Genomic DNA, 27,571 nt, shown 5'->3' with positions numbered 1-27,571 from the left:
TCTCTCGCTCTCTTTCTCAATGAAAGCAATGGAAGTGATGGGGAGAGTCAGGGCTCAGCAGCAGAAGGCAGGGTGAAATCGGTGTTGGAGATGATTGGAGGGACAGAGATGTGGAGCGAGAAGAGAGTGGAGGGAGAGAGGAAGAGGAGGGAGAGGAGTTTGGAGAGGAGGTTGGAGAGGGAGAAGGACTGAAATAGGGAGAGCACACCAGAGGGCTGCAGATAGCCTAGCAGTTTACAGCGTTGGGCCAGTAACCGAAAGGTCACTGGTTTTAATCCCCAGAGCCGGCAAGGTGGGAAAATCTGCTGTTCTACCCTTAAGCAAGACAGTTAACCCCTAACAACTGCTTCCCGGGCGCCGTGGATGTTGATTAAGGCAGTCCCACATACCTTTCTGATTCAGAGGAGTTCGGTTAAATACGGAAGATTCATTTTGGTTGAATAAATTCAGTTGTGCAACTGACTAGGTATTCCCTTCCCATGTTTCCATGGAATCTGTCTGCCCCAAGTCTCACTCATCACCCTTGTACCACACAGTTTACTTTGTGCAAGGGCCTCCCGAGTGGTGCAGTGGTCAAAGGCACTACAGACCCGGGTTCGATCCCAGGCTGTGTCACAGCCAGCCATGATCGGGAGACCTATGAGGCGGTGCACAATTGGCCCAGCGTCGTCCGGGTTAGGGGAGTGTTTGGCCGGCCGGTATGTCCTTGTCCCATTGTGCTCTAGCAACTCCTGGTAGTGGGCTGGGTGCCGGCTTGGCAGGACACTCGCCCTTCGCCTCTCCCGAGTCCGTAAGGGAGTTGCAGCGATGGGACAAGACTGTAACTACCAATTGGATATTACAAAACATTTTACTTTTGCCAATTTGTCTGTCTCATCTGTTGAATTTGGATCTGCAAACTGTATGTACCTACATAGCTGCTCAAAGTGGTTGCGTGACATATTACTACATACTCTACATGGCCAAAAATATGTGGACACCTGATCGTCGAACATCTCATTCCAAAATCATGGGCATTCACATGGAGTTGGTCCCCCCTTTGCTGCTATAACAGCCTCCACTCTTCTGGGAAGGCTTTCCAATATACGTGGGAACATTTCTGCTGGGATTTTCTTCCATTCAGCCTTAAAAGCATTAGTGAGGTCGGGCACTGGTGTTGGGCAATTAGGCCTGGCTCGCAGATGCCGTTCCAATTCATCCCAAAGGTTTTCGATGGGGTTTAGGTCAGGGCAGAGTGCAGGCCAGTCAAGTTCTTCCACACCGATCTCAACAAACCATTTCTGTATGGACCTCACTTTGTGCACAGGGGCATTGTCATGCTGAAACAGGAAAGGGCCTTCCCCAAACTGTTGCTACAAAGTTGGAAGCACAAAATCATCTAGAATATCATTGTATGCTGTAGTGTTAAGATTTTCCTTCACTACAACTATGGAGCCTAGCCCGAACCATGAAAAAGAGCACCAGACCATTATTCGTCCTCCACCAAACTTTACAATTGGCACTATGCATTCGGGCAGGTAGTATTCTCCTGGTATCCGCCAAACCAAGATACTTCCGTTGGACTGCCAGATGGTGAAGCATGATTCATCACTCCAGAGAACACATTTCCACTGCTCCAGAGTCCAATGGCGGCGAGCTTTACACCAATCCAGCTGACGCTTGACATTGCGCATGGTGATCTTAGGCTTCTGTGCGCTGCTCGGCCATGGAAACCCATTTCATGAAGCTCCCAACGAACTTGTGATGACGTTGCTTCCAGTGGCAGTTTAGAACTGGGTAGTGGGTGTTGCAACCAAGGACTGTCGATGTTTATGCGCTACGCGCTTCAGCACTCGGCGGTCTCATTCTGTGAGCTTGTGTGGCCTACCACTTCGCGGCTGAGCCGTTGTTGCTCCTAACTGTTTCCAATTCACAATAAGAGCACTTACAGTTGACCGGGGCAGCTCTGGAAGGGCAGAAATTTGATAAACTAACATGTTGGAAAGGTGGCATCCTATGACGGTGCCAAGTTGAAAGTCACTGAGCTCTTCAATACGGCCATTCTACTGCCAATGTTTGTCTATGGAGATTGCGTGGATGTGTGCTCAATTTTATACACCTGTCAGCAACGGGAATACTAGTTTGAAGGGGTGTCCACATACTTTTGGCCATATAGTGCATATAGAGTATGGGCGGCGTTAGTAGACCAGCAAAGGCCCCTTCCTAGAAAGTGTAGTATAAAGGCATTCAAAATGCAGCTTGTGCATCCACTTTGTGATGGCTACAGTGTGCAAGAAGCGGGTAGCCAAAAGCGCGGCACCAGGGGGTGTGGACCGAGTTGTTACTCATCATTAGAAAGCACACCACTCCCTGGTGAAATTGAAAGGGGGCAACAGAGGGTGTGTGGTGTGCATCCATAGTGGACGCAGGGCAAAGAGTGGGAGATGTGTAGAAACTGTACGTGGGTGCTGTACGTGTTTTGTGCCACGGTGCAGGACGGGGCCGTGCTTCCAGACATGACGTAGGCTAAATGCAAACACAAAAGTCACCGTGTGAAATGTGAATTTGTCTTACAAATCTTAAGAGGGAAATGGTGTACTTTTTAAAATTGTGCTTTGTATCTTCTCTGTGTGTGTGTCTGCATTCATTGAATTGCTGTCAAAGAAGGCTACTATTTCAACATTTTGTGTCAGGTCTGGCCTGTGCTAAATCTTATTGAGAGAGGTCATCCACATTATGAAATAGTCTCTAAATAGTTTATTTTTATTTTTACAATGTTACAGAATTAAGAATCTTTGTCAATACAATAGCCTACTTTGTGTTTGTGCATTTACATTTGTTCTCTGGATCTTTTCCGATCTAATACTTATTGCATTTACTGAATTGTTGTCAAAGTACTATTTCGTGCCATTTTGTAGGATGGGGCGGTGACTCAAGGTGAGTCATTTGGTCAAATGTACTACAATTGAAATACTCTTGGTTTATTTGTTGTGTTGAGTGTTAATAGTTTTCACACAATGGAAGACTAAATGAGTGTTATTCCTATTGACATGAATGTGGTGTCATATTAAAGAAGAGGTTGTGCTCTTTAAAACTAAGTTAACGTGTTATTCTCATTTGTTCTTTGTTTTTAATCCTGTTTGTTTAAAATGTGTGAGAAAATCTTCTTAATCTTGACAATTCTCAGTAATCTACAGTACATCAGCAATCTAGAATTATATTGGGCTCTAAAGGGTTACGTTGTTGACTGGATGTTCAAAAAGTTTTCCAAAATGTAGATAACTGTTGCACATTGTTGCCATATTGAATGCAGCCCAGAGCCCAGCTTGTATGGAACTCCTGATCTTATACATTTCATAAGCCTCTGTCTAACCAGTCATGATCTGACCATGATCTAATGATCCGGAGATGTGGCTGCATTGGCCTCTAGCCCCCTCCTCCTCTTCCTCCACCTCACATTGCACGGTACATGGTGCTCCTGAAAGGACCTGCAGTGGAGATTAGTAATCATCCAGGCTGTGCATATTGATGGCCATGTTTGCATATTTACTAGCCTCAGAGCCCAGTCGCCTGAGGTGAGAAGCAAATTACATTTCTGCTGCTTACCCCTACTCCGACAACTCTCTCTCTCTCTCTCTCGCACTCCTTCGATCTCTCTCACTCACTTGTGTGGGAGGGTTCTTTTATTTTCTCCCACCTCCCTCACTCCTTTCTCTTAGCATGCTGATCAGTCATCTTGGGGTGAGCATCCTCCTCCTCCTAGCCTGCCCTGGTTGCATCCATGGCAGATAGCACTGTCTCATTTGGATAACATCATCACAGTGTAATCTTGTTGGAGAGAACAATCAGTTTACTTTGGAATTAGGCATTCTGTCGGTGGAGTACAGAGAGAGAGAGAGGATCTCACAGGGTTTAAGGGACGCAAACGGAAGCATGCTCTATGGAATAAGGTCCGGATGCTGATTGGGCAATCGCCACCCACACAGGCGCCATGTGAGAGTAATGGATGGCCAATGGGAAACAGGAATAAAATCCAATCACACGTTAGGTTTTTGGTGTGTTGACACTATTTGTGGGAAAAAAACCCAGCCCACGATGTGGAGAAAGACAAGATGCCTCATGCTTTGACTAAAGGGCAAATGATGACACTGACACTTCCTTTGAGCTATTTTTCTAAATGAGATGTTTTGTTGTTGTTGTGTACATCCAGTGAATACAGAATGAAGCTGATTTAAATGGCTGGATGTTATTGTGGCTGTAAAGGTTGGTCGTAGTGAAGACTGCAGGTGGTTGGTTCTTTGCTCACTTTAAAACAGTGACTGATTTAGCGCTGGGCTACAGTACCACAGGTGGCGAGTTACTATTCAATCAGGGGTTTTAATGCCTCAGTTTAGTGCAGAGTCACGGCCAAACCTGGCACACAGCGCAGCCCTCTGCAGAATTCTAACCAACCACAAGCCAGGTGGCTATCTGTTAGGAGAGTCTCCATCTCTGATCAAATTGATTGGCTGACCCCCCAGCCAATCAATCAAGTGTGAAGGTGTGAGATGTATCGATTGGATGACCTTTACATTCACAGCAGTAAATAGACCCCCCCCGCCGCCAATCCCCTCACACCCCAACCCACTACTCTGAAGCATAAGAGGACATCTCCAGATACCTGACACTATGGGTTAGGTACAAGGGCACACACACACTGTGGTGTTTGTCCTGCCAAAGCAAAATCCAGCGGGTACCCTGAGAGACCCTGAAAAAGACCCATCTTGCACATAAAAATGAATTTATGAAACCACCACTTTCCAGCTTAAAAAAATGATTATAAAAATACTGCAAATGTATTTTCTTAGAAAATATTTCTTGATGGGCGGTGAACTCCCCATCCTGGAGAAGGGGCGGGGGGGGCTGCTCTACCCCAGTCACCATCCCACTGGCCTGGCCAACAACAACAACCCCTGGGAGGTGAGGTGGAGGAGTTGGAGGAGGTAGGGAAACACTGGGACTTTGATAGTGCCTGTATTGACAAACATGTCAGAGTAAAAGTTAAGTTTAGCCTTTTAGGTCATAATGATAATTGGTTATATAGACAAAGGGGACCTGATCCTAGATCAGCACACTGAGACATTACTTTATGAATCCAGGCCCAGAGTTCCTGAAGCTCAGTGGCCAGCAGGCCAGCAGGATGCCGTCACACAGCTGGCTCTGTTCCTTCCTGTGGGTCCAGCCCGGTCCACAGAATACAGCCCGCGGGGACACATAAACCTGTCGGACCAGTCACTCTTTCCACCGCCCCCCTCCCTTCCCTCCATACTTCCCTCCTTCCCACCGCATTGCTGGCCGGACAGTTTGGCAAAGCCGTATGTGTCTCAGGAAAAAGCCCTTTGGGGATCAATGTGCAGTACATTTCCACACAGACGTAGGCAAAAAAAATCCTGTGACCTTTTCATTAGTAAGCATTAACAGCTTGTAAGGTCTAAAAGCCAGTGCTAGGGCTTTGTTAGGACTAGGTGCCATGTTCTCTAAGCACAGTGCCGTACAGCAAACTCCCCTGTTTCCAAAGCCCTCATTTGGTCCCATACGGATTCCAGACAGACGCACAGTATCTTAAGAAAGCACAGCAGCCCTGAAAAGCTCCTTGGCATTTGATATGCTAATACTGAGTGCTAATTACGCGCTGGGTGTGTTTGTTCATGTTTCACACGCCACGTGATTGTTTATTAATTCTAACCGGAGCAAGCTAGCGAGCGTTCATTTGCCACCGGCACGCCAGACACCTGTTAGGGTGGATTTTTGATCAAAGGAAGTATAATGACTGAAAAAAAAAAACATGTTATCAGATGAAAAAAGAGATCATCTTGAGATAATGTTAAGGTTTCTGGTCAGAGTTGTAAAGGACTGCATTTATTACCAAGGAACAACCACGTGTTTCTATGAATTGATAAGGCTGTTATTGATACATTCAATTAACATATTTATTATTGAATAGCTATGCATAGTAGCTATGTCACCTCTATGGTTGTAATACATATACCACATACACCTAAGTTCACACACATCTTGAATAAATGGAGTCTGTAGGTAGTGGAACAACTGAAAAATCTACCTTTCACAGAGCATTAAAAACAAACAAAATATAGCCCAGACACACAGTTCATAATGTTTCAAGATTCATTATTTGGCTTTTTCCCACATTTGTCTAGTTGTGTTTCTCTATATAATTATTTGGTGAGCAGCAGCAAGTTTGAGCGAAACAAAAAAAATACAATAATTTGAATTCCTGGGGCACACAACCTCCTCACTCTCAAAACACGTCAACCAACCAGTACCTAGGCTCTTTAGGCACTGGGGCGGTCGACTGACTTGAGCATCCAGGAATTTAGACTTTATTTTGTTTTTCTCTCGTCGGAGAGTCGGTGCACGTAACCTGTCTGGCATTAAGGATGTCGTTAATAAATCAGGGGCTAGATGCAGACGGTGGGTCATGCTCTGGATTTGCCTGGCAGGGCATGGTGCTTCTTGGTTCTCCGAGATAAGCTCCAGCGCGGGGGTCTTATCTGCCTCCTGCAGCCCCATCCAGCAGCACCGTGCGCTGGACAGACAACCAGTCAACTCCATCACCCGGTAATTACCACCTCTGACGTTTCAACAAAGATGCCCTGCCTGCATACACCATGCTGCCTACCAGTGCTGTCTGTCCCTCTATCCTATCATACATTGCCCTGCTGGAAATACTGCCGGTCTGCTGTTCCCTCTCTCTCTAGCGTCTAGTCTTTTCACGGCAGCATCACCCCAACATGGAGGTTCATGTTTTGCAATAGTGTTTATGTGAGGTCTGATGTCATTCTTGGTTCAGTCTCTAGACAGGGAACTCGGCGTTCTGGCTTCAATGTAGGTGGCAGGGTAAATCCTGTACCTACTTGGATCATACTGTATGCCTATGTGTTGTGAGGGATAAAGTCATTAGTGTTAGGGTGTCTTTACCAGGGGCTTAAGTCATTTGTGTGTAACATTCTCTCTCTCCGTCGGGGAGAAGGAGTCGGTCATCTCATGGCTTCAGCCTAGCAGCCAGAGTCAATCGGTGTTACAAAGCGAGGGAGCGTTTTCTTTTATTCAATTGTTTTCCACTTCCACGAGCGCGTGCCAAGAGGGAGGAAAGCGCCGGCTTAACACGCTCTGCAATTCAACATGGCCAGACGCAGTCCTATTAAGATTTAATGTGCCATTCTTCTGCCTGACTCAGAGGCTGAGCAGGAGAGTGAACAAAGAGCAAGCAGGGCCAGAGAGAGAGAGAGAGAGAGAGAGCTTCACCATGACCGGGCCTCAGTCAAACGTCATCCTAGTGATGTGTCTGATAATGACAAACAGACCATAGATAAAAACAGGGCAAACCACAAATTGCAAATACAAATACGTCATTTCAGGGAATATACCTGATGTTATATGGCTACTTACATGATATTATCTGCATCCTTCCCATTACATTAGCCTATCAACCGTGCACCTCTATCGCCATCTGATTTCAAAGGAGGTCATGTGGATGAATGTTAAAGACACAGAACCCCTCGAGCTAAAAATTATGTTTAGTCTCTGCTGGAAAGTCCAAGCATGCAGGTGTGTGCACGTGTGTGTGTCTGTGTGTTTACTATGATTGTAGGTATGTGTGTCGGTGCGTGTAAGTGAGTGAGTGAGACAGAGAGAGGGAGAGAGCGAGGGGGGGGGGATGGAGGGAGAGATGGCAATAGATATAGATGGCAATAGATAGAGACATGATTATGAAGGAGGTACCGAAAAAGGGCAGAGAGAAGCCGAGCTGCTGAGCTGATCCAAGTTGGCCATCAGATAATTATGTCTGTCTCCTACACAGGCACAAACAAACAGACTCATCCATTATTATTTTGATTGTGTTTCTGCAGAAACTGCAGATCACGGCTGACAAAGACCAATGAATACTTTATATGGTGCATAATTTGTGCGGTGTGAAGCACAGGGGAGAGAGGAAGAGGGCGTCCTCAAGAGGGAATATGCTTTGAATTCCTAATGACACTCCTGTTAATGTTACTGGCTCCGTCGCACAGAGAGGAAACACAAGGGGCCGCTACACTGAGGAGTCAGATCAACTACTTCACACACACACACGCGCACGCACGCACACACGCACGCATGCACGCACGTGCACACACACACACACAAACACACACACACACAAGGGAAAGACTCCAGCCTAATTCTGAGAGCTCACTCTACCATGAGGTCTCTTTTCAGTGGCTGTGTTGTGCCAAAAGTTGCAGCTATTCTCCCCTGACCGCCTCTCCCCCTTTCAAAGCCTTGTAATCACTGTGCCACCCTTTGTACTGGCAAGTCACAAGACGCCCAGGCAAAAACGCGCCGGAATTTCTGATGAACGGCAAAAAGCTCCGAGTTGGGCTAATCAGGGCTGCTCGTGTCACCTCTCTCTCTTTCTCAGTGTCTCAAAAGGCTTTTGAAGAAAATAAAGTATTTGCAGTTCATTGGCGCATTCTTCTTGGCAGCCGCAGAGCAGCTGTTGGATCAATACATGCCTTTTTTCTTAGTGGAAAAAAACCCAAGTTCAGCCAAACAGTTATTACAAAACACGGTCTGCCAGAGACTAGTTCATCATTGTTGTGGTTATTACAGGACATTTCCATGCCGCTGACCCAAAGACTTGATGTTAAATAACTATTATGTACTTCAAACCAACATGTTAGTGTACAAAGTCAGACAAGGCGAACATATTCAGTGTGACTTACTGTCATTTAAATCTGTATCTAAATGCTTAAAAATAAACTACACTAAATCCTCAACTGAGAGAACAGAAACAGCCCCCCTACTCCTACGTATGTTCCTACCAATTCCCATCAAATAGCTGCAGTATTGCCTGAATTGTCTGGTAGGAAATAATGCATCTCATTTTCTCAAAGTACATTAATATACTTTTCTCATAAATCAAACATTTATTTTATCGGATGTTGACTGCATCGCTAAATCTCCACAAGCAAGAGCAGAAAAAGTAAAGAATCGACATAATTTAAATCCATGTAAGGCCCAGTTCTCTTTTTATGATTGATTTCTTTATCTGAGGGAAGCAGAAGACATGCTCTTTTTGCTTTCACAGTGGCTGGCAGGAAAACAGAGAGAGAGAGACACTTATTAAAAAGGTCATCTCAAAGAGGGTTAAAATAGCAGACCACAGATCTCTCCTGAGGGTCGAGCTGTGCCCTTTTCTCTAGTGAAGGACACAAGAAAAGGTGTTGCACTAGGGAGCAGGCCAGTAATGAAAGAATGGCCACTATGATGACAGCACTGTGATATTCAAATGTCTCCAGCAGCAGTGTTCAGTAGGATAATACATTTTACAGTGCGAGGCAAGCCACTTTGAAATTGGCTATCTTTTGAAATAAAATCAGTGCTGATGCCATTGTCTTCATTTACGTAAAGACAGTAAAGGCTACTATAAGTCCTGAGTGTATATTTTCTTACATGCCATTACACTGTTATAGCTGTGGAGAGACAAGGTGTGAGCGCAAGAGCGATAGTCTGCAGTTAAAATTGGCAAAAAACACACACATTTCTTTCCACAGGGCCGTGGGGTGAGACAGGGATGCAGCTTAAGTCCCACCCTCTTCAACAAATTGGCGAGGGAACTAGAACAGTCTGCAGCACCCAGCATCACCCTACCAGAATCTGAAGTCAAATGTCTACTGTTTGCTGATGATCAGGTGCTTTTGTTACCAACCAAGGAAAGCCTACAGCAGCACCTAGATCTTATGCACAGATTCTCCCAGACCTGGGCCCTGACAGTAAATCTCAGTAAGACAAAAATAATGGTGTTCAAAAAAAGGTCCAGTCGCCAGGACCACAAATACAAATTCTATATCGACACCATTGCCCTAGAGCACACAAAAAAACTATACATACCTCAGCCTAAACATCAGCATCACAGGTAATTCTGATTCAGAGGGGTTGGGTTAAAGGCGGAAGACACATTTCAGTTGAATGCATTCAGTTGTACAACTGACTAGATATCCCCCTTTCACATTCCCTTTCCCTAACTTACTTACCTTTCCCTAACTTCCTTACCTTTCCCTAACTTACTTAAGCTGTGAAAGAGCTGAGAGACAAGGCAAGAAGGGCATTCTATGCCATCAAAAGGAACATAAAATTTGACATACCAATTCGGATCTGGCTAAAAATACTTGAATCAGTTATAGAACCTATTGCCCTTTATGGTTATGAAGTCTGGGGTCCACTCACTAACCAATAATTCACAAAATGGGACAAAAAACCCAAATTGAGACTCCAAATAATGCATGCAGAGCAGAATTAGGCCGATACCCGCTAATTATCAAAATCCAGACAAGAGCCGTTAAATTCTACAACCACCTAAAAGGAAGTGATTCCCAAACCTTCCATAACAAAGCCATCACCTACAGAGAGATGAACCTGGAGATGAGTCCCCTAAGCAAGCTGGTCCTGGGGCTCTGTTCACAAACACACACAGACCCCACAGAGCCCCAGCACAACAACATAATTAGACCCAACCAATTCATGAGAAAACAAAAAGGTAATTACTTGATAAAGAATTATTGGAAAGAATTAACAAAAAAAAACAGATCAAAGTAGAATGATACTTGGCCCTAAACAGAGAGTACACAGTGGCAGAATATCTGAGCGCTGTGACTGACCCAAACTTAAGGAAAGCTTTGACTATGTACAGACTCAGTGCTGTCACACCCTGACCATAGTTTACTTTGTATATTTCTATGTTTTGGTTGGTCAGGGTGTGAGCTGAGTGGGCATTCTATGTTTCATGTCTAGTTTGTCTATTTCTATGTCTGGCCTGATATGGTTCTCAATCAGAGGCAGGTGTTAGTCATTGTCTCTGATTGGGAACCATATTTAGGTAGCCTGGGTTTCACTGTGTGTTTGTGGGTGATTGTTCCTGTCTCTGTGTTTGCACCAGATAGGACTGTTTCGGTTTTCACATTTTCATTATTTTGGTAGTTTTTTTATGTATAGGTTTTCCTTTATTAAAATAACATGAATCATCATAGCGCTGCATTTTGGTCCGACTCTCCTTCACCACAAGAGAACCGTTACAATTGCTCGGCCACCGTAGGCAGACATGGCTCTCAAGAGAAGACAGGCTATGTGCACAAAATGAGGTGGAAACTGAGCTGCACTTCCTAACCTCCTGCCAAATGTAAGACCATTTGAGAAACATATTTCCCTCAGATTACACAAATCCACAAATAATTTGAAAACAAACCCAATTTTGATCAACTCCCATATCTACTGGGTGAAATACCACAGTGTGCCATCACAGCAGCAAGATGTGTGACCTGTTGCCACAAGAAAAGGGCAACCAGTGAAGAACAAACAGTATTGTAAATACAACCCATATTTATGTTTATTTACTTTCCCTTTTGTACTTTAACTATTTACACAATGTTACAACACTGTATATAGACATAATATGACATTTGTAATGTCTTTATTCTTTTGGAACTTCTGTGAGTGTAATGTTTACTGCTCATTTTTATTGTTTATTTAACTTTTGTTTATTATCTACTTCACTTACTTTGGCAATGTTAACATATGTTTCCCATGCCAATAAAGCCCTTGAATTGAAGTGAATTGAGAGAGAGAGAGGCCTACGGAATAAAAGGCCTCTCCTCTCTCTCCTTCCTCCTCCCCTGGGAAGCTTAAAGCCCTGACGGCAGGATGCTGATCCCAACACAGAAACCTGATCCGCAGCCATCCTGGAGCCTGGAGGGAGACCCCCCCACCCCACCCCATCTACCCCCACACCCAGCCCCCCGGAGCCCCTGGAGCCCCTCCAGTCCTACCCCAGAGTTAGAGGGACGCTTTGGGGGAGCATTCCTCCAGCCCAGCCTCTCCAATCCTCTCCACTCTTGTGTCTCCGGAGAAGCATTATTCCAGCCCTGCCTTGCCTTCCACCCCAGCCTGTACTGGAACACTGGAAGTCTCCCTCCGGGGAAGCATTCCTGCAGCCCTGCCCAAGCCTAAGACACTGTCTCTGGGGACACATTCCTGCAGCACTCTCCCTCCTCTCCCGTCTCCCTCTCCCAGACTCTCTCTCGCCTTCCTCCGCAGTCCAGCATTAGCACGATCGATAGCACCGATCACATCGGGGGGGCACGAGGCAATCCATACCCCCGTGCTCCCTTAGCGCACTGCAGTGGTCACGGCTTAAGTGCATAGAGAGGTGTTATACCTCGGCCAGACAGTGGGGAGACAATGGCAGCCATTGATCGGGGTGACATGTTACATCTCTCTCTCTTGTCTGTCGGGCGTGGTCTAGTAGATACTGTATGCTACAGCAGCAGATTGTTTGTTCTTTCAACTGTGGATAGTGTTGGAAGGTTTAGTTACTAAGGGATAGTGGGAGTGTGGGTTTGGGACTGCGGGTTTGTAATGCGTATGTGCTTGCATGGGTATACACATCTCTGTGCATGCATTCTGAAATAGAGGATGGTAAATATTCACGAGACTAACTAAATAAGAACAACCCTTCCTAAACTTTCCACAAAATCCTACTAATTCTCAATATCAGGGTTGGTTCCAGTCAATGTGTTTCCTAAAAATAAAACATGAAAAAGTGATTGTAGAAGTGGAGGATTCAGCAGGTGCTGGTTGTTGATTAGAAAGTGGTTTTAATAAAGGATCCATCTGTGAGCTGAAAGTCGATGTAAAGCAGATTAATTGGTCATGGATGTCTACATAATGCCACATAGGAAATCTCTGAGAAGATTCCAGACTGAAAAAACACAAACGCACGCACAGACGCGCAGACGCACACACACACACACACACACACACACACACACACACACACACACACACACACACACACACACACACACACACACACACACACACACACACACACACAGTATCCTGTAAGTTTCTTCTCTCTCTCTCTCTCTCTCTCTCTCTGTTTGAATAGTAATAGAGTGGTTGTGCACAATCACAATACCCTAATGCCAATTACATTCCTTTTGTTTGGCTTCCACAGGGGCTCTGAGCCAAACTCCAGCATTCAGCAATTAAGACTTATTTGTCTGTGAGATTGACATTAATAAAGGCCTTTACTTAATTATCGGAGAAATAATATGCCCGAGTTGTTCATTGTGACCCTGTCAAGATAATGGATGACCCTGTCAAGATAATGGATGACCCTGTCTAATGAGTGAGAACATGTTTGGCTATTGTTTTGCTCAAAATGCTCTAAAAAAAAACTCTCTAAAAAAAACCTTCCAGTCCTTTAATGATGCCAATAGAAATATACCTCCCGTTGTTGCCAATCAGAACATAACAGGAAAAAAGGTGAGCAATCAAACAAATCAAAAAGCTAGTATAATTGGTAATAAAGTTCGAAGTCAATGGTACAGCATGAGCTTCTTTCCTCCTTGACTAGTACCAAAATGACTATAGCGCAATGATTTCATGTGTATGCCAAATATAATGGGCTGGAATCAATATTGGTTTTATGGATTGGGGGGCTGATGAGTTTACTTTTGAGGGGGGTAATTTTCAGGTAATTAAGGCCAACTTCACAAATTTTGTGGGAATATATACAGTGGGGCAAAAAGGTATTTAGTCAGCCACCAATTGTGCAAGTTCTCCCACTTGAAAAGATGAGAGAGGCCTGTAATTTTCATCATAGGTACACTTCAACTATGACAGACAAATTGAGAAAAAAAATCCAGAATATCACATTGTAGGATTTTTAATGAATTAATTTGCAAATTATGGTGGAAAATAAGTATTTGGTCAATAACAAAAGTTTATCTCAATACTTTGTTATATACCCTTTGTTGGCAATGACAGAGGTCAAATGTTTTCTGTAAGTCTTCACAATGTTTTCACATACTGTTGCTGGTATTTTGGCCCATTCCTCCATGCAGATCTCCTCTAGAGCAGTGATGTTTTGGGGCTGTTGCTGGGCAACACGGACTTTCAACTCCCTCCAAAGATTTTCTATGGGGTTGAGATCTGGAGACTGGCTAGGCCACTCCAGGACCTTGAAATGCTTCTTACGAAGCCACTCCTTCGTTGCCTGGGCGGTGTGTTTGGGATCATTGTCATGCTGAAAGACCCAGCCACGTTTCATCTTCAATGCCCTTGCTGATGGAAGGAGGTTTTCACTCAAAATCTCACGATACATGGCCCCATTCATTCTTTCCTTTACACGGATCAGTCGTCCTGGTCCCTTCGCAGAAAAACAGCCCCAAAGCATTTTGACCCCACGGGGTGAGATCTTGCGTGGAGCACCAGATCGAGGGAGATTATCAGTGGTCTTGTATGTCTTCCATTTCCTAATAATTGCTCCCACAGTTGATTTCTTCAAACCAAGCTGCTTACCTATTGCAGATTCAGTCTTCCCAGCCTGGTGCAGGTCTACAGTTTTGTTTCTGGTGTCCTTTGACAGCTCTTTGGTCTTGGCCATAGTGGAGTTTGGAGTGTGACTGTTTGAGGTTGTGGACAGGTGTCTTTTATACTGATAACAAGTTCAAACAGGTGCCATTAATACAGGTAACTAGTGGAGGACAGAAGAGCCTCTTAAAGAAGAAGTTACAAGTCTGTGAGAGCCAGAAATCTTGCTTGTTTGTAGGTGACCAAATACTTATTTTCCACCATCATTTGCAAATAAATTCATTAAAAATCCTACAATGTGATTTTCTGGATTTTTTTTCTCATTTTGTCTGTCATAGTTGAAGTGTACCTATGATGAAAATTACAGGCCTCTCTCATCTTTTTAAGTGGGAGAACTTGCACAATTGGTGGCTGACTAAATACTTTTTTGCCCCACTGTATATGTATACAGTTGAAGTCGAAGTTTACATACACCACAGCCAAATACGTTTAAACAAATTTTTCACAATTCCTGAAATGTAATCCTAGTAACAATTCCCTGTCTTAGGTCAGTTAGGATCACCACTTTATTTTAAGAATGTGAAATGTCAGAATAATAGCAGAAAGAATTACTTATTTCAGCATAAGCACATTCCCAGTGGGTCAGAAGTTTACATACAGTGCCTTGCGAAAGTATTCGGCCCCCTTGAACTTTGCGACCTTTTGCCACATTTCAGGCTTCAAACATAAAGATATAAAACTGTATTTTTTTGTGAAGAATCAACAACAAGTGGGACACAATCATGAAGTAGAACGACATTTATTGGATATTTCAAACTTTTTTAACAAATCAAAAACTGAAAAATTGGGCGTGCAAAATTATACAGCCCCTTTACTTTCAGTGCAGCAAACTCTCTCCAGAAGTTCAGTGAGGATCTCTGAATGATCCAATGTTGACCTAAATGACTAATGATGATAAATACAATCCACCTGTGTGTAATCAAGTCTCCGTATAAATGCACCTGCACTGTGATAGTCTCAGAGGTCCGTTAAAAGCGCAGAGAGCATCATGAAGAACAAGGAACACACCAGGCAGGTCCGAGATACTGTTGTGAAGAAGTTTAAAGCCGGATTTGGATACAAAAAGATTTCCCAAGCTTTAAACATCCCAAGGAGCACTGTGCAAGCGATAATATTGAAATGGAAGGAGTATCAGACCACTGCAAATCTACCAAGACCTGGCCGTCCCTCTAAACTTTCAGCTCATACAAGGAGAAGACTGATCAGAGATGCAGCCAAGAGGCCCATGATCACTCTGGATGAACTGCAGAGATCTACAGCTGAGGTGGGAGACTCTGTCCATAGGACAACAATCAGTCCTTTATGTAAGAGTGGCAAGAAGAAAGCCATTTCTTAAAGATATCCATAAAAAGTGTCGTTTAATGTTTGCCACAAGCCACCTGGGAGACACACCAAACATGTGGAAGAAGGTGCTCTGGCCAGATGAAACCAAAATTGAACTTTTTGGCAACAATGCAAAACAATGCAAAACACAGCTCATCACCCTGAACACACATTCCCCACTGTCAAACATGGTGGTGGCAGCATCATGGTTTGGGCCTGCTTTTCTTCAGCAGGGACAGGGAAGATGGTTAAAATTGATGGGAAGATGGATGGAGCCAAATACAGGACCATTCTGGAAGAAAACCTGATGGAGTCTGCAAAAGACCTGAGACTGGGACGGAGATTTGTCTTCCAACAAGACAATGATCCAAAACATAAAGCAAAATCTACAATGGAATGGTTCAAAAATAAACATATCCAGGTGTTAGAATGGCAAAGGCAAAGTCCAGACCTGAATCCAATCGAGAATCTGTGGAAAGAACTGAAAACTGCTGCTCACAAATGCTCTCCATCCAACCTCACTGAGCTCGAGCTGTTTTGCAAGGAGGAATGGGAAAAAAACGTCAGTCTCTCGATGTGCAAAACTCATAGAGACATACCCCAAGCGACTTACAGCTGTAATCGCAGCAAAAGGTGGCGCTACAAAGTATTAACTTAAGGGGGCTGAATAATTTTGCACGCCCAATTTTTCAGTTTTTGATTTGTTAAAAAAGTTTGAAATATCCAATAAATGTCGTTCCACTTCATGATTGTGTCCCACTTGTTGTTGATTCTTCACAAAAAAATACAGTTTTATATCTTTATGTTTGAAGCCTGAAATGTGGCAAAAGGTCGCAAAGTTCAAGGGGGCCGAATACTTTCGCAAGGCATTGTACACTCAATTAGTATTTGGTAGCATTGCATTGCCTTTAAATTGTTTAACTTGGGTCAAACGTTTCAGGTAACCTTCCACAAGCGTCCTACAATAAGTTGGGTGAATTTTGGCCCATTCCTCCTGACAGAGCTGGTGTAACTGAGTCAGGTTTGTAGGCCTCCTTGATCACACACGCCTTTTAATTTCTGCCTGCAAATTTTCTAGTGGATTGAGGTCAGGGTTTTGTGATGGCCACTCTAATACCTTGACTTTGTTGTCCTTAAGCCATTTTTCCACAACTTTGGAAGTATGCTTGTGGTCATTATCCATTTGGAAGTCCCATTTGCGACCAAGCTTTATCTTCCTGACTGATGTCTTGAGATGTTGTTTCTATATATCCACGTAATTTCCCTACCTCATGATGCCATCTATTTTTTGAAGTGCACCAGTCCCTCCTGCAGCAAAGCACAACCACAACATGATGCTGCCACCCTCGTGCTTCATGGTTGGGATGGTGTTCTTCGGTTTGCAAGTCTCCCCCTTTTTCCTCCAAACATAACGATGGTCATTATGGCCAAACAGTTCTATTTTTGTTTCATCAGACCAGAGGAAATTTCTCCAAAAGGACAATCGTTTTCCCCATGTCCAGTTGCAAACCGTAGTCTGGCTTTCTTATGGCGGTTTTGGAGCTGAGGCTTCTTCCTTGCTGAGCAGCCTTTCATGTTATGTCGATATAGGACTCGTTTTACTGTGGATATAGATACTTTTGTACTTGTTTCCTCCAGCATCTTCAAAAGGTAATTTCCTGTTGTTCTGGGATTGATTTGCACTTTTTCACACCAAGGTACGTTCTTTTCTAGGAGACAGAACACATCTCCTTCCTGAGCGGTATGTCGGCTGCATGGTCCCATGGTGTTTATACTTGCGTAATATTGTTTGTACAGATGAACCTGGTACCTTCAGGCGCTTGGAAATTGCTCCCAAGGATGAACCAGACTTGAGGAGGTCTACAACTTTTTTCTAAGGTCTTGGCTGATTTCTTTTGATTTTCCCATGATGTCAAGCAAAGAGGTACTGAGTTTGAAGGTAGGCCTTGAAATATATCCACAGGTACACCTCCAGTTGACTCAAATTATGTCAATTAGCCTATCAGAAGTTTCTAAAGCCATGACATCATTTTCTGGAATTTTCCAAGCTGTTTAAAGGCACAGTCCACTTAGTGTATGTAAACTTCTGACCCACTGGAATTGTGATACAGGGAATTATAAGTGAAAAAACAAATGTTTGTAAAGAATTGTTGGAAAAATTACTTGTGTTTTGCACAAAGTAGATGTCCTAACCGACTTGCCAAGACTATAGTTTGTTTACATGAAATTTGTGGAGTGGTTTAAAAACAAGTTTTAATGACTCCAACCTCAGTGTATGTAGTGAAGATCCTCAACACTGGGGCCCCACAAGAGTGCATTTTCAGCCCTCTCCTGTACTCCCTGTTCAACCATGACTGCGTGGCCATGCACGATTGCAACTCAATCATCACGTTTACAGACAACACTACAGTGGTAGGCCTGATTACCAATAATGACGAGACGGCCTACAGGGAGGAGGTGAGGGCCCTCAGAGTGTGGTGTCAGGAAAATAGCCTCACACTCAACGTCAACAAAATAAATAGATTCAGGAACTTCAGGAAACAGCAGAGGGAGTACCCCCCCATCCACATCGATGGGACAGTAGTGGAGAAGGTGGAAAGTTTTAAGTTCCTTGGTGTACACATCACGGACAAACTGAAATGGTCCACCCACACAGACAGTGTGGTGAAGAAGGCGCAACAGCGCCTCTTCAACCTCAGGAGGCTGAAGAAATGTGGCTTGTCATTTAAATCTCTCACAAACTTTTACAGAGCATCCTGTCGGACTGTATCACCGCGTGGTACGCCAGTTGCACCACCCTCAAGGCTCTCCAGAGGGTAGTGCGGTCTGCACAACGCATCACTGGGGTCAAACTATCTGCCCTCCAGGACACCTACACCACCCAATGTCACAGGAAGGCCAAAAAGATAATCAAGGACAACAACCACTCGAGCCACTGCCTGTTCACCCCACTATCATCCAGAAGGCGAGGTCAGTACAGGTGCATCAAAGCTGGGACAGAGAGACTGAAAAACAGCTTCTATCTCAAGGCCATCAGACTGGTAAACAGCCATCACTAACAGAGAGGCTTCTGCCAAAATACAGACTCAAATATCTGGCCACTTTAATAAATGGACTTAATAAAGGTATCACTAGTCACTTTAAATATTGTCACTTTAATAATGTGTACATATCCTCCACTACTCATCTCATATGTATATACTGTTCTATACCATCTACTACATCTTGCCAATGCCGCACGCCATCGCTCATCCATATATTTATATGTAGATATACTTATTCATCCCTCTACATTTGTGTGTATCTGTGTGTATAAGGTAGTTGTTGTGAATTTGTTAGATTAATTGTAAGATATTACTGCATAGTCGGAATTAGAAGCACAAGTATTTCGCTACACTCGCATTAACATCTGCTAACCATGTGTATGTGACCAATAAAATTTGATTTGATTTGAAACCACTACTAAAGGACACCAATAATAAGAAGAGACTTGCTTGGGCCAAGAAACTCAAGCAATGGACACTAGACTGATGGAAATCTGCCCTTTGGTCTGATGAGTCCAAATTTCTAGATTTGTATTTCCATCTGCCGTGTCTTTGTGAGATGCGGAGTAGGTGAACGGATGATCTCCGCATGTGTACTTCCCATGGTGAAGCATGGAGGAAGAGGTGTGATGGTGTGGGGTGCTTTGCTGATGACACTGTCTGTGATTTATTTAGAATTCAAGGCAAACTTAACCAGCATTGCTACCACAACATTCTGCAGTGATACACCATCCCATCTGGTTTGCGGTGTAAGGGCTATTTTACCAAGAAGTAGAGTGATGGAGTGGTGCATCAGATGACCTGACCTCCACAATCCAGCGACCTCAACCCAATTGAGATGGTTTGGGATGAGTTGGACCGCAGAGTGGAGGAAAAGCAGCCAACAAGTGCTTAGCATATGTGGGAATTCCTTCAAGACTGTTTGAAAAGCATTCCAGGTGAAGCTGGTTGAGAGAATGCTAAGAGTGTGCAAAGCTGTCATCAAGGCAAAGGGTGGCAACTTTATTTTTAATTTTATTTATTCGTTATTTTACCAGGTAAGTTGACTGAGAACACGTTCTCATTTGCAGCAACGACCTGGGGAATAGTTACAGGGAGAGGAGGGGGATGAATGAGCCAATTGTAAACTGGGGATTATTAGGTGACCGTGATGGTATGAGGGCCAGATTGGGAATTTAGCCAGGACACTGGGGTTAACACCCTTACTCTTACAATAAGTGCCATGGGATCTTTAATGACCTCAGAGAGTCAGTACACCCGTTTAATGTCCCACCCAAAAGACGGCACCCTATACAGGGCAGTGGGGCATTGGGATATTGTTTAGACGAGAGGAAAGAGTGCCTCCTACTGGCCCTCCAACACCACTTCCAGCAGCATCTGGTCTCCCATCCAGGAACTGACCAGGACCAACCCTGCTTAGATTCAGAAGCAAGCCAGCAGTGGTATGCAGGTTGGTATGCTGCTGGCTCAACTTTAACTTCTCTCGGGTAGGGGGCAGCATTGGGAATTTTGGATGAAAAGCGTGCCCAAATTAAACTGCCTGCTACTCAGCCATAAAAGCTAGAATATGCTTATAATTAGTATATTTGGATAGAAAACTGTTTGAATGATGTCTGTGAGTATAACAGAACTCATATGGCAGGCAAAAATCTGGGAAAAAATTCAAACAGGAAGTGGGAAATCTTGTAGTTTGTACTTTTTCAACTCATTGCCTATCGAATATACAGTGTCTATGGGGTCATATTGAACTTCCTAATGCTTCCACTAGATGTCAACAGTGTTTAGAACCTTGTTTGAGGCTTCTACTGTGAAGTGGGGGCGAATGAGAGGGGATTGAGTCAGAGGTGTGCCAGAGAGACATGAGTTGACCACGCGTGTTCACGTGAGAGTTAGCTTGCGTTCCATTGCAATTCTACAGACAAAGGAATTCTCCAGTTGGAACAGTATTGAAGATATATGTTACAAACATCCTAAAGATTGATTCTATACATCGTTTGACATGTTTCTACGGACTGTAACAGAACTTTTTGCATTTTCGTCTGCACCTAGTGATCGCGCCTCATTAATTTTGATTACTGGGCTAAACGAGCGAACAAAAAGGAGGTATTTGGAAATAAATGATGGACATTATCGAACACAACAAACATTTATTGTGGAACTGGGATTCCTGGGAGTGCATTCTGATGAAGATCATCAAAGGTAAGTGAATTTATATGTTTATAATGCTATTTCTGACTTTATACTTTTTCGTCTGCACCTAGTGATCGCGCCTCATGAATTTTGATTACTGGGCTAAACGAGGGAACAAAAAGGAGGTATTTGGAAATAAATGATGGACATTATCGAACAAAACAAAAATTTATTGTGGAACTGGGATTCCTGGGAGTGCATTCTGATGAAGATCATCAAAGGTAAGTGAATTTATACGTTTATAATGCTATTTCTGACTTCTGTTGACTACACAACATGGGGGATATCTGTTTGGGTTGTTTTGGTCTCTGAGTGCTGTACTCAGATTATTGCATGGTGTGCTTTTTCCGTAAAGTTTTTTTGAAATCTGACACAGTGGTTGCATTAAGGAGAAGTGGCCCTAAAATTCCAAGCATTACAGTTGTATTTTTTAGCAAAGTTTATTGAGTTTATGTTTATGAGTATTTCCGTAAATTGATGTGGCTCTCTGCAAAATCACCGGATGTTTTGGAACTACTGAACAAAACGCACCAATGTAAACTCAGATTTTTGGATATAAATATGAACTTTACCAAACAAAACATACATGTATGGTGTAACATGAAGTCGTATGAGTGTCATCTGATGAAGATCATCAAAGGTTAGTGATGAATTTTATCTCTATTTCTGCTTTTTGTGACTCCTCTCTTTGGCTGGTAAAATGGCTGTGTTATTCTGTGACTTGGCTCTGACCTAACATAATCGTTTGGTGTGATTTCGTCGTAAAGCCTTTTTGAAATCGGACACTGTAGCTGGATTTACAACAGGTGTATCTTAAAATGGTGTAAAATACTTGTATGTTTGAGGAATTTTAATTATGGGATTTCTGTTGTTTTGAATTTGGCGCCCTGCAGTTTCACTGGCTGTTGACGAGGTGGGACGCTAGCGTACAAACCCTTGAATGAGTAGGCGTGTCCAAACTTTTGACTGGTACTGTACATATATGTACATATATCCACCCACAACGGTGTGAGCGGGTGAGGGAGCATGCAGAGACACAGACAAAAACAACTCCATTCAGTGAGACAGGCTTCCAGTCAATAGAAAATATTTGTAACACTGATGTGGGATATCTTTCTGGTTGTTTGGAAATCTGAGACCACTCTGAAGCAGTCCTACCCTATAATTTGTGGTCGGCTGGTTGCGGGTTGCAAAATATGAAATGAAACTATGTCTGAGTATAAACGGAGGAGAGTCTGTACTGCTGTCTGATTGGGTAATACTTAATGTATCCCCCCTCTCCCAATTACATTTTATACTCCTAAAATAAAGGAAGTCTAAATCTTCACAGACTGTTCTTCTCAACATGGGACAGGACGGGACAGGACGGGGATAAACGAGGGCACCAACTCCATGAGAATCACATGGAGGAAACCTTCAGCAGCTCACATCATTAGTTCTCTGAGCCACCTTGTCAGAGTATTTATAGCAGTGCTCTTTTCATCCATCACATGTTCAATGACAGTCTGCCAATGGCACCCTTCCTTCTCTCTTCTCCCTCTCAGGGTCCCAGTAGAAATGGAGGATTCCTCCACAGTAACAGGAGGGACCTCACTACCGTAGGGATCCACTTACAGAGGAGGTCTGGTTACTCGTGAGGACTCAATGACATTGGCATTGACTACTGGAGAATCTGACTGCTGTGGATTGGTGGAGTGTAGTGTGGTGCCTAAATACTCAGATTATTGCAAAACTAAAGGGGATTTTCTGTGTGTGTGATTGGTAATTATGGTGGTGATGAATAAAGATATGGGTTGTTGTCCCCTTTCCTCTCCTCTCCATTTGTGTAGTGTGTCGTATTGGACATCCACCAATTTCCTGGCATGCACTATTCATCGAAGGTAGACTAGTACTGAAGTCCCTTATGTGTGGTGTGTGTTGCACCCAGCACACTGTGTATGCCGGTATTCTCCAGTGGGAAGACTGGAATGGGAGAGGTAGAGCTGAAGAGTAGAGGGAATGGAGTAGGGCTCGGTGGGCTGAGCGTTGTTTACCTGTCAGCTGGCATTGATTAATCTTGTGTTCGGTGAGATCGCTCAGCGACTCGAACACCTGCCGGCAGCTGTCGCAGCTGTGCAGCGCGGCCTCCTCGTCGTCGTCCTCCCCCTCCTTGCCTTCCTCTGGAGAGAGAAGCCTCTTCCTCAAACGCCTAGACCCGGCCTCAGCCTCACCATCCTCCAATTCCCTCTCGAGAGAACACTCTGGATCTGTTGGGAGTCACAGGAAATGACACGACACAACACAGTTAGGTGAGTGACCCGAAGTGAAGAGGCGACCTCTGGTTTTAATAAAACAATAATAACATGTGTAATAAAGATACAGGTTACATTTGGACGACTGTAACTCAAGCACTCACGCCGTAATATTGAGTGAGGACACACTGAAACGGACACACACACACACACAGCACCCACCACGCAAACACACACACACAAAATGCACACACAAACACACTCCTATGTTATTAAAAATGGTCTTACGATTTGTTTGCCCTCCTTCAACCAGGTAAAAGTACAGTATATGAAACTAGACTGATGGGAATATTTGTTGTTAATAAATTCAGGATTGCAGGTCTTGCCTGCTCTTCAAAATATGAGACTTCCACATGAGAATGCTGAATTGCATCACTCTGGCTGTGTCAAAGGAGACTGGAAAATAGCCATATAATCTAGACATCCAACCTGGAACTACAGGCAAATAAAGAGAGACAGTGAAAGAGGATGTGCGTGGGTGAGTGAGAGAGATGGAGAGAGAGAGAGAGCGAGAGGAAGAGTATGTGAGTGGGTGAGTGAGAGAGATGGGAAGAGAGAGAGAGAAAGAGAGAGAGAGAGAGAGAGAGAGAGAGAGAGAGAGAGAGAGAGAGAGAGAGAGAGAGAGAGAGGAAGAGTACGTGAGTGGTTGAGTGAGAGAGATGGAGAGAGAGAGAGGAAGAGTACGTGAGTGGTGGAGAGAGAGAGAGAGAGAGAGGAAGAGTACGTGAGTGGTTGAGTGAGAGAGAGAGAGAGAGAGAGAGAGAGAGAGAGAGAGAGAGAGGAAGAGTACGTGAGTGGTTGAGTGAGAGAGGGAGAGATGGGGAGAGAGAGAGAGAGAGAGAGAGAGAGGAAGAGTACGTGAGTGGTTGAGTGAGAGAGGGAGAGAGGGGAGAGAGAGAGAGAGAGAGAGAGAGAGAGAGAGAGAGGGTGAGTGAGAGAGGTTGAGTGAGAGAGAGAGAGAGAGAGAGAGAGAGAGAGAGAGAGAGAGAGAGAGGAAGAGTACGTGAGTGGTTGAGTGAGAGAGGGAGAGAGGGGAGAGAGAGAGAGAGAGAGAGAGGTTGAGAGAGAGAGGGGAGAGAGAGAGAGAGAGAGAGAGAGAGAGAGAGAGAGAGAAGAGTACGTGAGTGGTTGAGTGAGAGAGGGAGAGAGCAATATGCAGGGCTGAGATTGGTGTGTGTTACCCCGTCGTCACGACACACTTCTCTGCATTATTCAACTCTGCTCGCAGGCAGCCGCGTGTCGCACTCATCAATATATTCTTCAATCCATCTGCACTTTTGGCACCTGTTGGCTTTGTCCTGTAGCAGTGCTAGTGGTGGGCTGACTACCGTGAACCAGGACTACCATTCTACGAACCAGGAAACTATAAACACCCAGGGAGACAGACAGACAGCACCAATATCCAGGTGACACTACAACACTATTACAACACAACAAATTCTGCATCGCTTGCAAATGTATTTTACACATCTCCATTTCGAGAACAGTAAAAAACAAAACACATATGGTAAACTGGAGGGACAATATCAGCAGCATCTTTCAGATTCAGCAGGCAGCATCTCTCAGATTCAGCAGGCAGCATGGCCTGCAGTCCTTTCTCTCTCTCCCCTGTTGTGTCTCTCCCACTTCAACACAATAAGGCTGATTACAAAGACATACTCACAATTAAACAATCATGGCCCCCACCGGTCTAACTCCCAAAGCTTTCTGGGGAGTAGAAGGAGCCCTCCCTACCCTGACTGGCAGCCATTTTGAGCCCCATTGCCAGTTCTCTTCGCACATCATCTGAAAACTCTGGAGGGAACATTAGGAGCAGGCCTCCTTTCAGTCTTTCTGCTTAGCACACAGTTAAGACCGCTTAAGGACTTGGGCTGGGTAGGAAGTAGTGCACTAACGTGTCTGTGGCAGTGTGTTGGCATGAAGCCAGGTCGTACATATGTGGGTTACATGTTGGCCATTTTAAAGTACTGGTCGGTCAGTGGGGTGCTCTTAAGATGTTCCTCAGAGGAGAGATGTTCCAGAACTCATCAAGGCCACCCAGAATTTTTCCCCCTCCCCCTCCCCCTCCCACCCCAATACTCCTCTCCTCTTCACTCCACTCCTCTCCACTTGCAGCCAAGTATTGATGTAACATCACACCCACCATTGTCCTTCCCTCTTGACGACGGAGGCTCTCGGAACACACGCCCTCTAAAAATATCAGTGCTGTGGTTCCCACTGGGACCACAGCAGAACAGAAGGTGTTTCAAGAAAATTAAAATCCCAATCCTCGCAGATGCAGGCCTCGCCGAGCCCTCTGATGGGAATACTGCTTTTGACTGAGGCCAAACGCCACACAATATACACTAATGATTCATCCACACTAACAGGCTCGGCAGCAGAGCAGAGCAGAGCACAGCTCCAAATGTGCCAGGAAAAACACTGTGGCTGAGAAACTTTTCACAGGCACCGAAAGGCCTAGTGAAATGAAATGCTTTTTGTTAAAGACTCAATTAATGGAAGCCTCTCATTACATTTTTTTGTCTATTGAATGGTTATAGTGGGACATTCCGTAAATGAAGTCAGATTATGTTTTGGGTTACTCATTTAGGAATGCACAGCAAAAGGCTAAAAATACAACCTTAAATTATCCTATGAAAATATAAGATTTGACACCACTAATGTGGATCTAATCCGGGGTCATGGCTCTCTGTACAGCAGACGGACCCCATAGTCCCCCCTCTGATCTGTTGTTGTCTGGGTAAAGTGCTGAACATTGGGGGGCTTGACAGTGACATTACAAGGTCACGGCCATCCCAGGACCAGGGATTAGAAGCCTACCACATCACCAGATCAATACCGAGGATCCTGGGCCTCTCTGAGCCTCTCGGAGTCTCCTACAGTAATCCATCAGATCATGACATCCTCTTATGCCAGGTCTCTACAGGCTGGACAGAATGTCAATACATCTACTGCTGCTTGGAGGGGCTGACAATCACACACAGGAGATAGCATAGATTTGTGGAATATGAAGATTTTTCAGATGTGCTGCAGTGGCCATTTTTGGCTTCCATTGGTGTGGAGGTATTTGCATTTTGAGGTAAGTTCTGAGTTTTAATGGATGCTCATTGCTCACATCAGTATAGGGTCATCAGGGTCATCAGAATTCATGAGATGGGGAAAAAAAGGCCTTAATCTGTATTTAATACATAAAATCCATATGTTGAGGTCAGGTGGATATCTGGATATTTGTTCAATAAGACGACAAAAACCATCTACATAATAAACTGCATGCATTGTCTATACATTTTCAAAAGCTACAGAGGATACGATTTGGAGCTAAAAGCTCATAGATGATTAATAAATCAAAACGTGAAATTCGGGGACAGCGATTGACGCCATTTTGAGTTGCCCATAAATACCTTCCTGGGGTCCATTCTCATCCCTCCATTCTCATCCCTCTCCCTCTAGGCTGTCTATTGAAGTACATGTATTATTCCACCACTTATATCTTGTTGGTGGCAGGCCCCCAAACCCCCCTGAACCCCACACCTTCATATTATTGAATAGCTCTGCTCTTAAATATTTGTAATGTTTTAATTGATGTTCTCCTTCACCCAAACCAGGGAACCAGCAGGGCTCCAGCAGAGCCGGGCCTCCCATGTCCCCCCTACTGAGCACTTAGAGAGACAGGTGGGGCCGTACTGGCAATGGGGAGAGGGGAAGGAAAGGAGAGGAGGGAGGGAGAGGTAAAGAGAGAAATTACGGAAGAGGTGGGGGTTGAGAGAGAGAGAGAGAGAGAGAGAGAGAGAGAGAGAGCAAGAGAAAGACAGAGATGGAGAGAGAGAAAGAGATATCGAGAGAAGCAGAGCAAAGGGGCACGAGAGACAGGGCGATGTTTTCCGAGAGTTAGATGGAATTTGTCTGACACTATAGCTCTTTCAATGCTTGACTGGAGGGCTCTCGGTTATTTCGAACTCAAATTCATTCATATCCATCCACAACATAAAGGGTGAAGACATTGCAGTAAATATCACCCAAGGTGGTGCCATGCTCTCGCCCCGCTCCTGCTCCGTCTGTACTGCACGTCTAGTTCCAATAAAGTTCAACATGAGTCCTTCTTTGTGCAGCGAAAGACCTCAGAGCTGAAAGCAAGCGTCATTATCTTTTCATCCATCTCCATACTCATTTTCTCTCATTTCCAAGAGATTCAGATCTTGTAGATGGTCCCTCCCTCCCCAGCCCTCCCCTGCTTCGCCATCCTAAACCCCCCCACCACCCACCCCCAAG

General features: G+C 44.4%; 1 protein-coding gene across 7 annotated transcripts in view; it reads right to left on the bottom strand.

Annotated features, from left to right (window-relative positions):
- LOC112226854 (zinc finger protein 521) overlaps positions 1–27,571 on the bottom strand; it is a 150,764-nt gene that overhangs the window by 104,999 nt on the left and 18,194 nt on the right. For all 7 annotated transcript variants that reach the window (XR_006080222.1, XR_006080223.1, XR_006080218.1 and 4 more), the window contains one exon: positions 23,045–23,257. Coding sequence is in view for 1 of the 7 variants with exons in the window: in XM_024391465.2 (XP_024247233.1) it covers positions 23,045–23,257 (213 nt within the window). In the remaining 6 variants the exon portion in view is untranslated. The remainder of the gene's footprint in view (positions 1–23,044; positions 23,258–27,571) is intronic.

This window comes from Oncorhynchus tshawytscha, linkage group LG28 (assembly GCF_018296145.1).
Source record: "Oncorhynchus tshawytscha isolate Ot180627B linkage group LG28, Otsh_v2.0, whole genome shotgun sequence".
Classification (NCBI taxonomy): Eukaryota; Metazoa; Chordata; class Actinopteri; order Salmoniformes; family Salmonidae; genus Oncorhynchus; species Oncorhynchus tshawytscha.
Note: the sequence above shows the minus strand (reverse complement) of the source record. Positions and strands in the feature narration are given on the sequence as shown.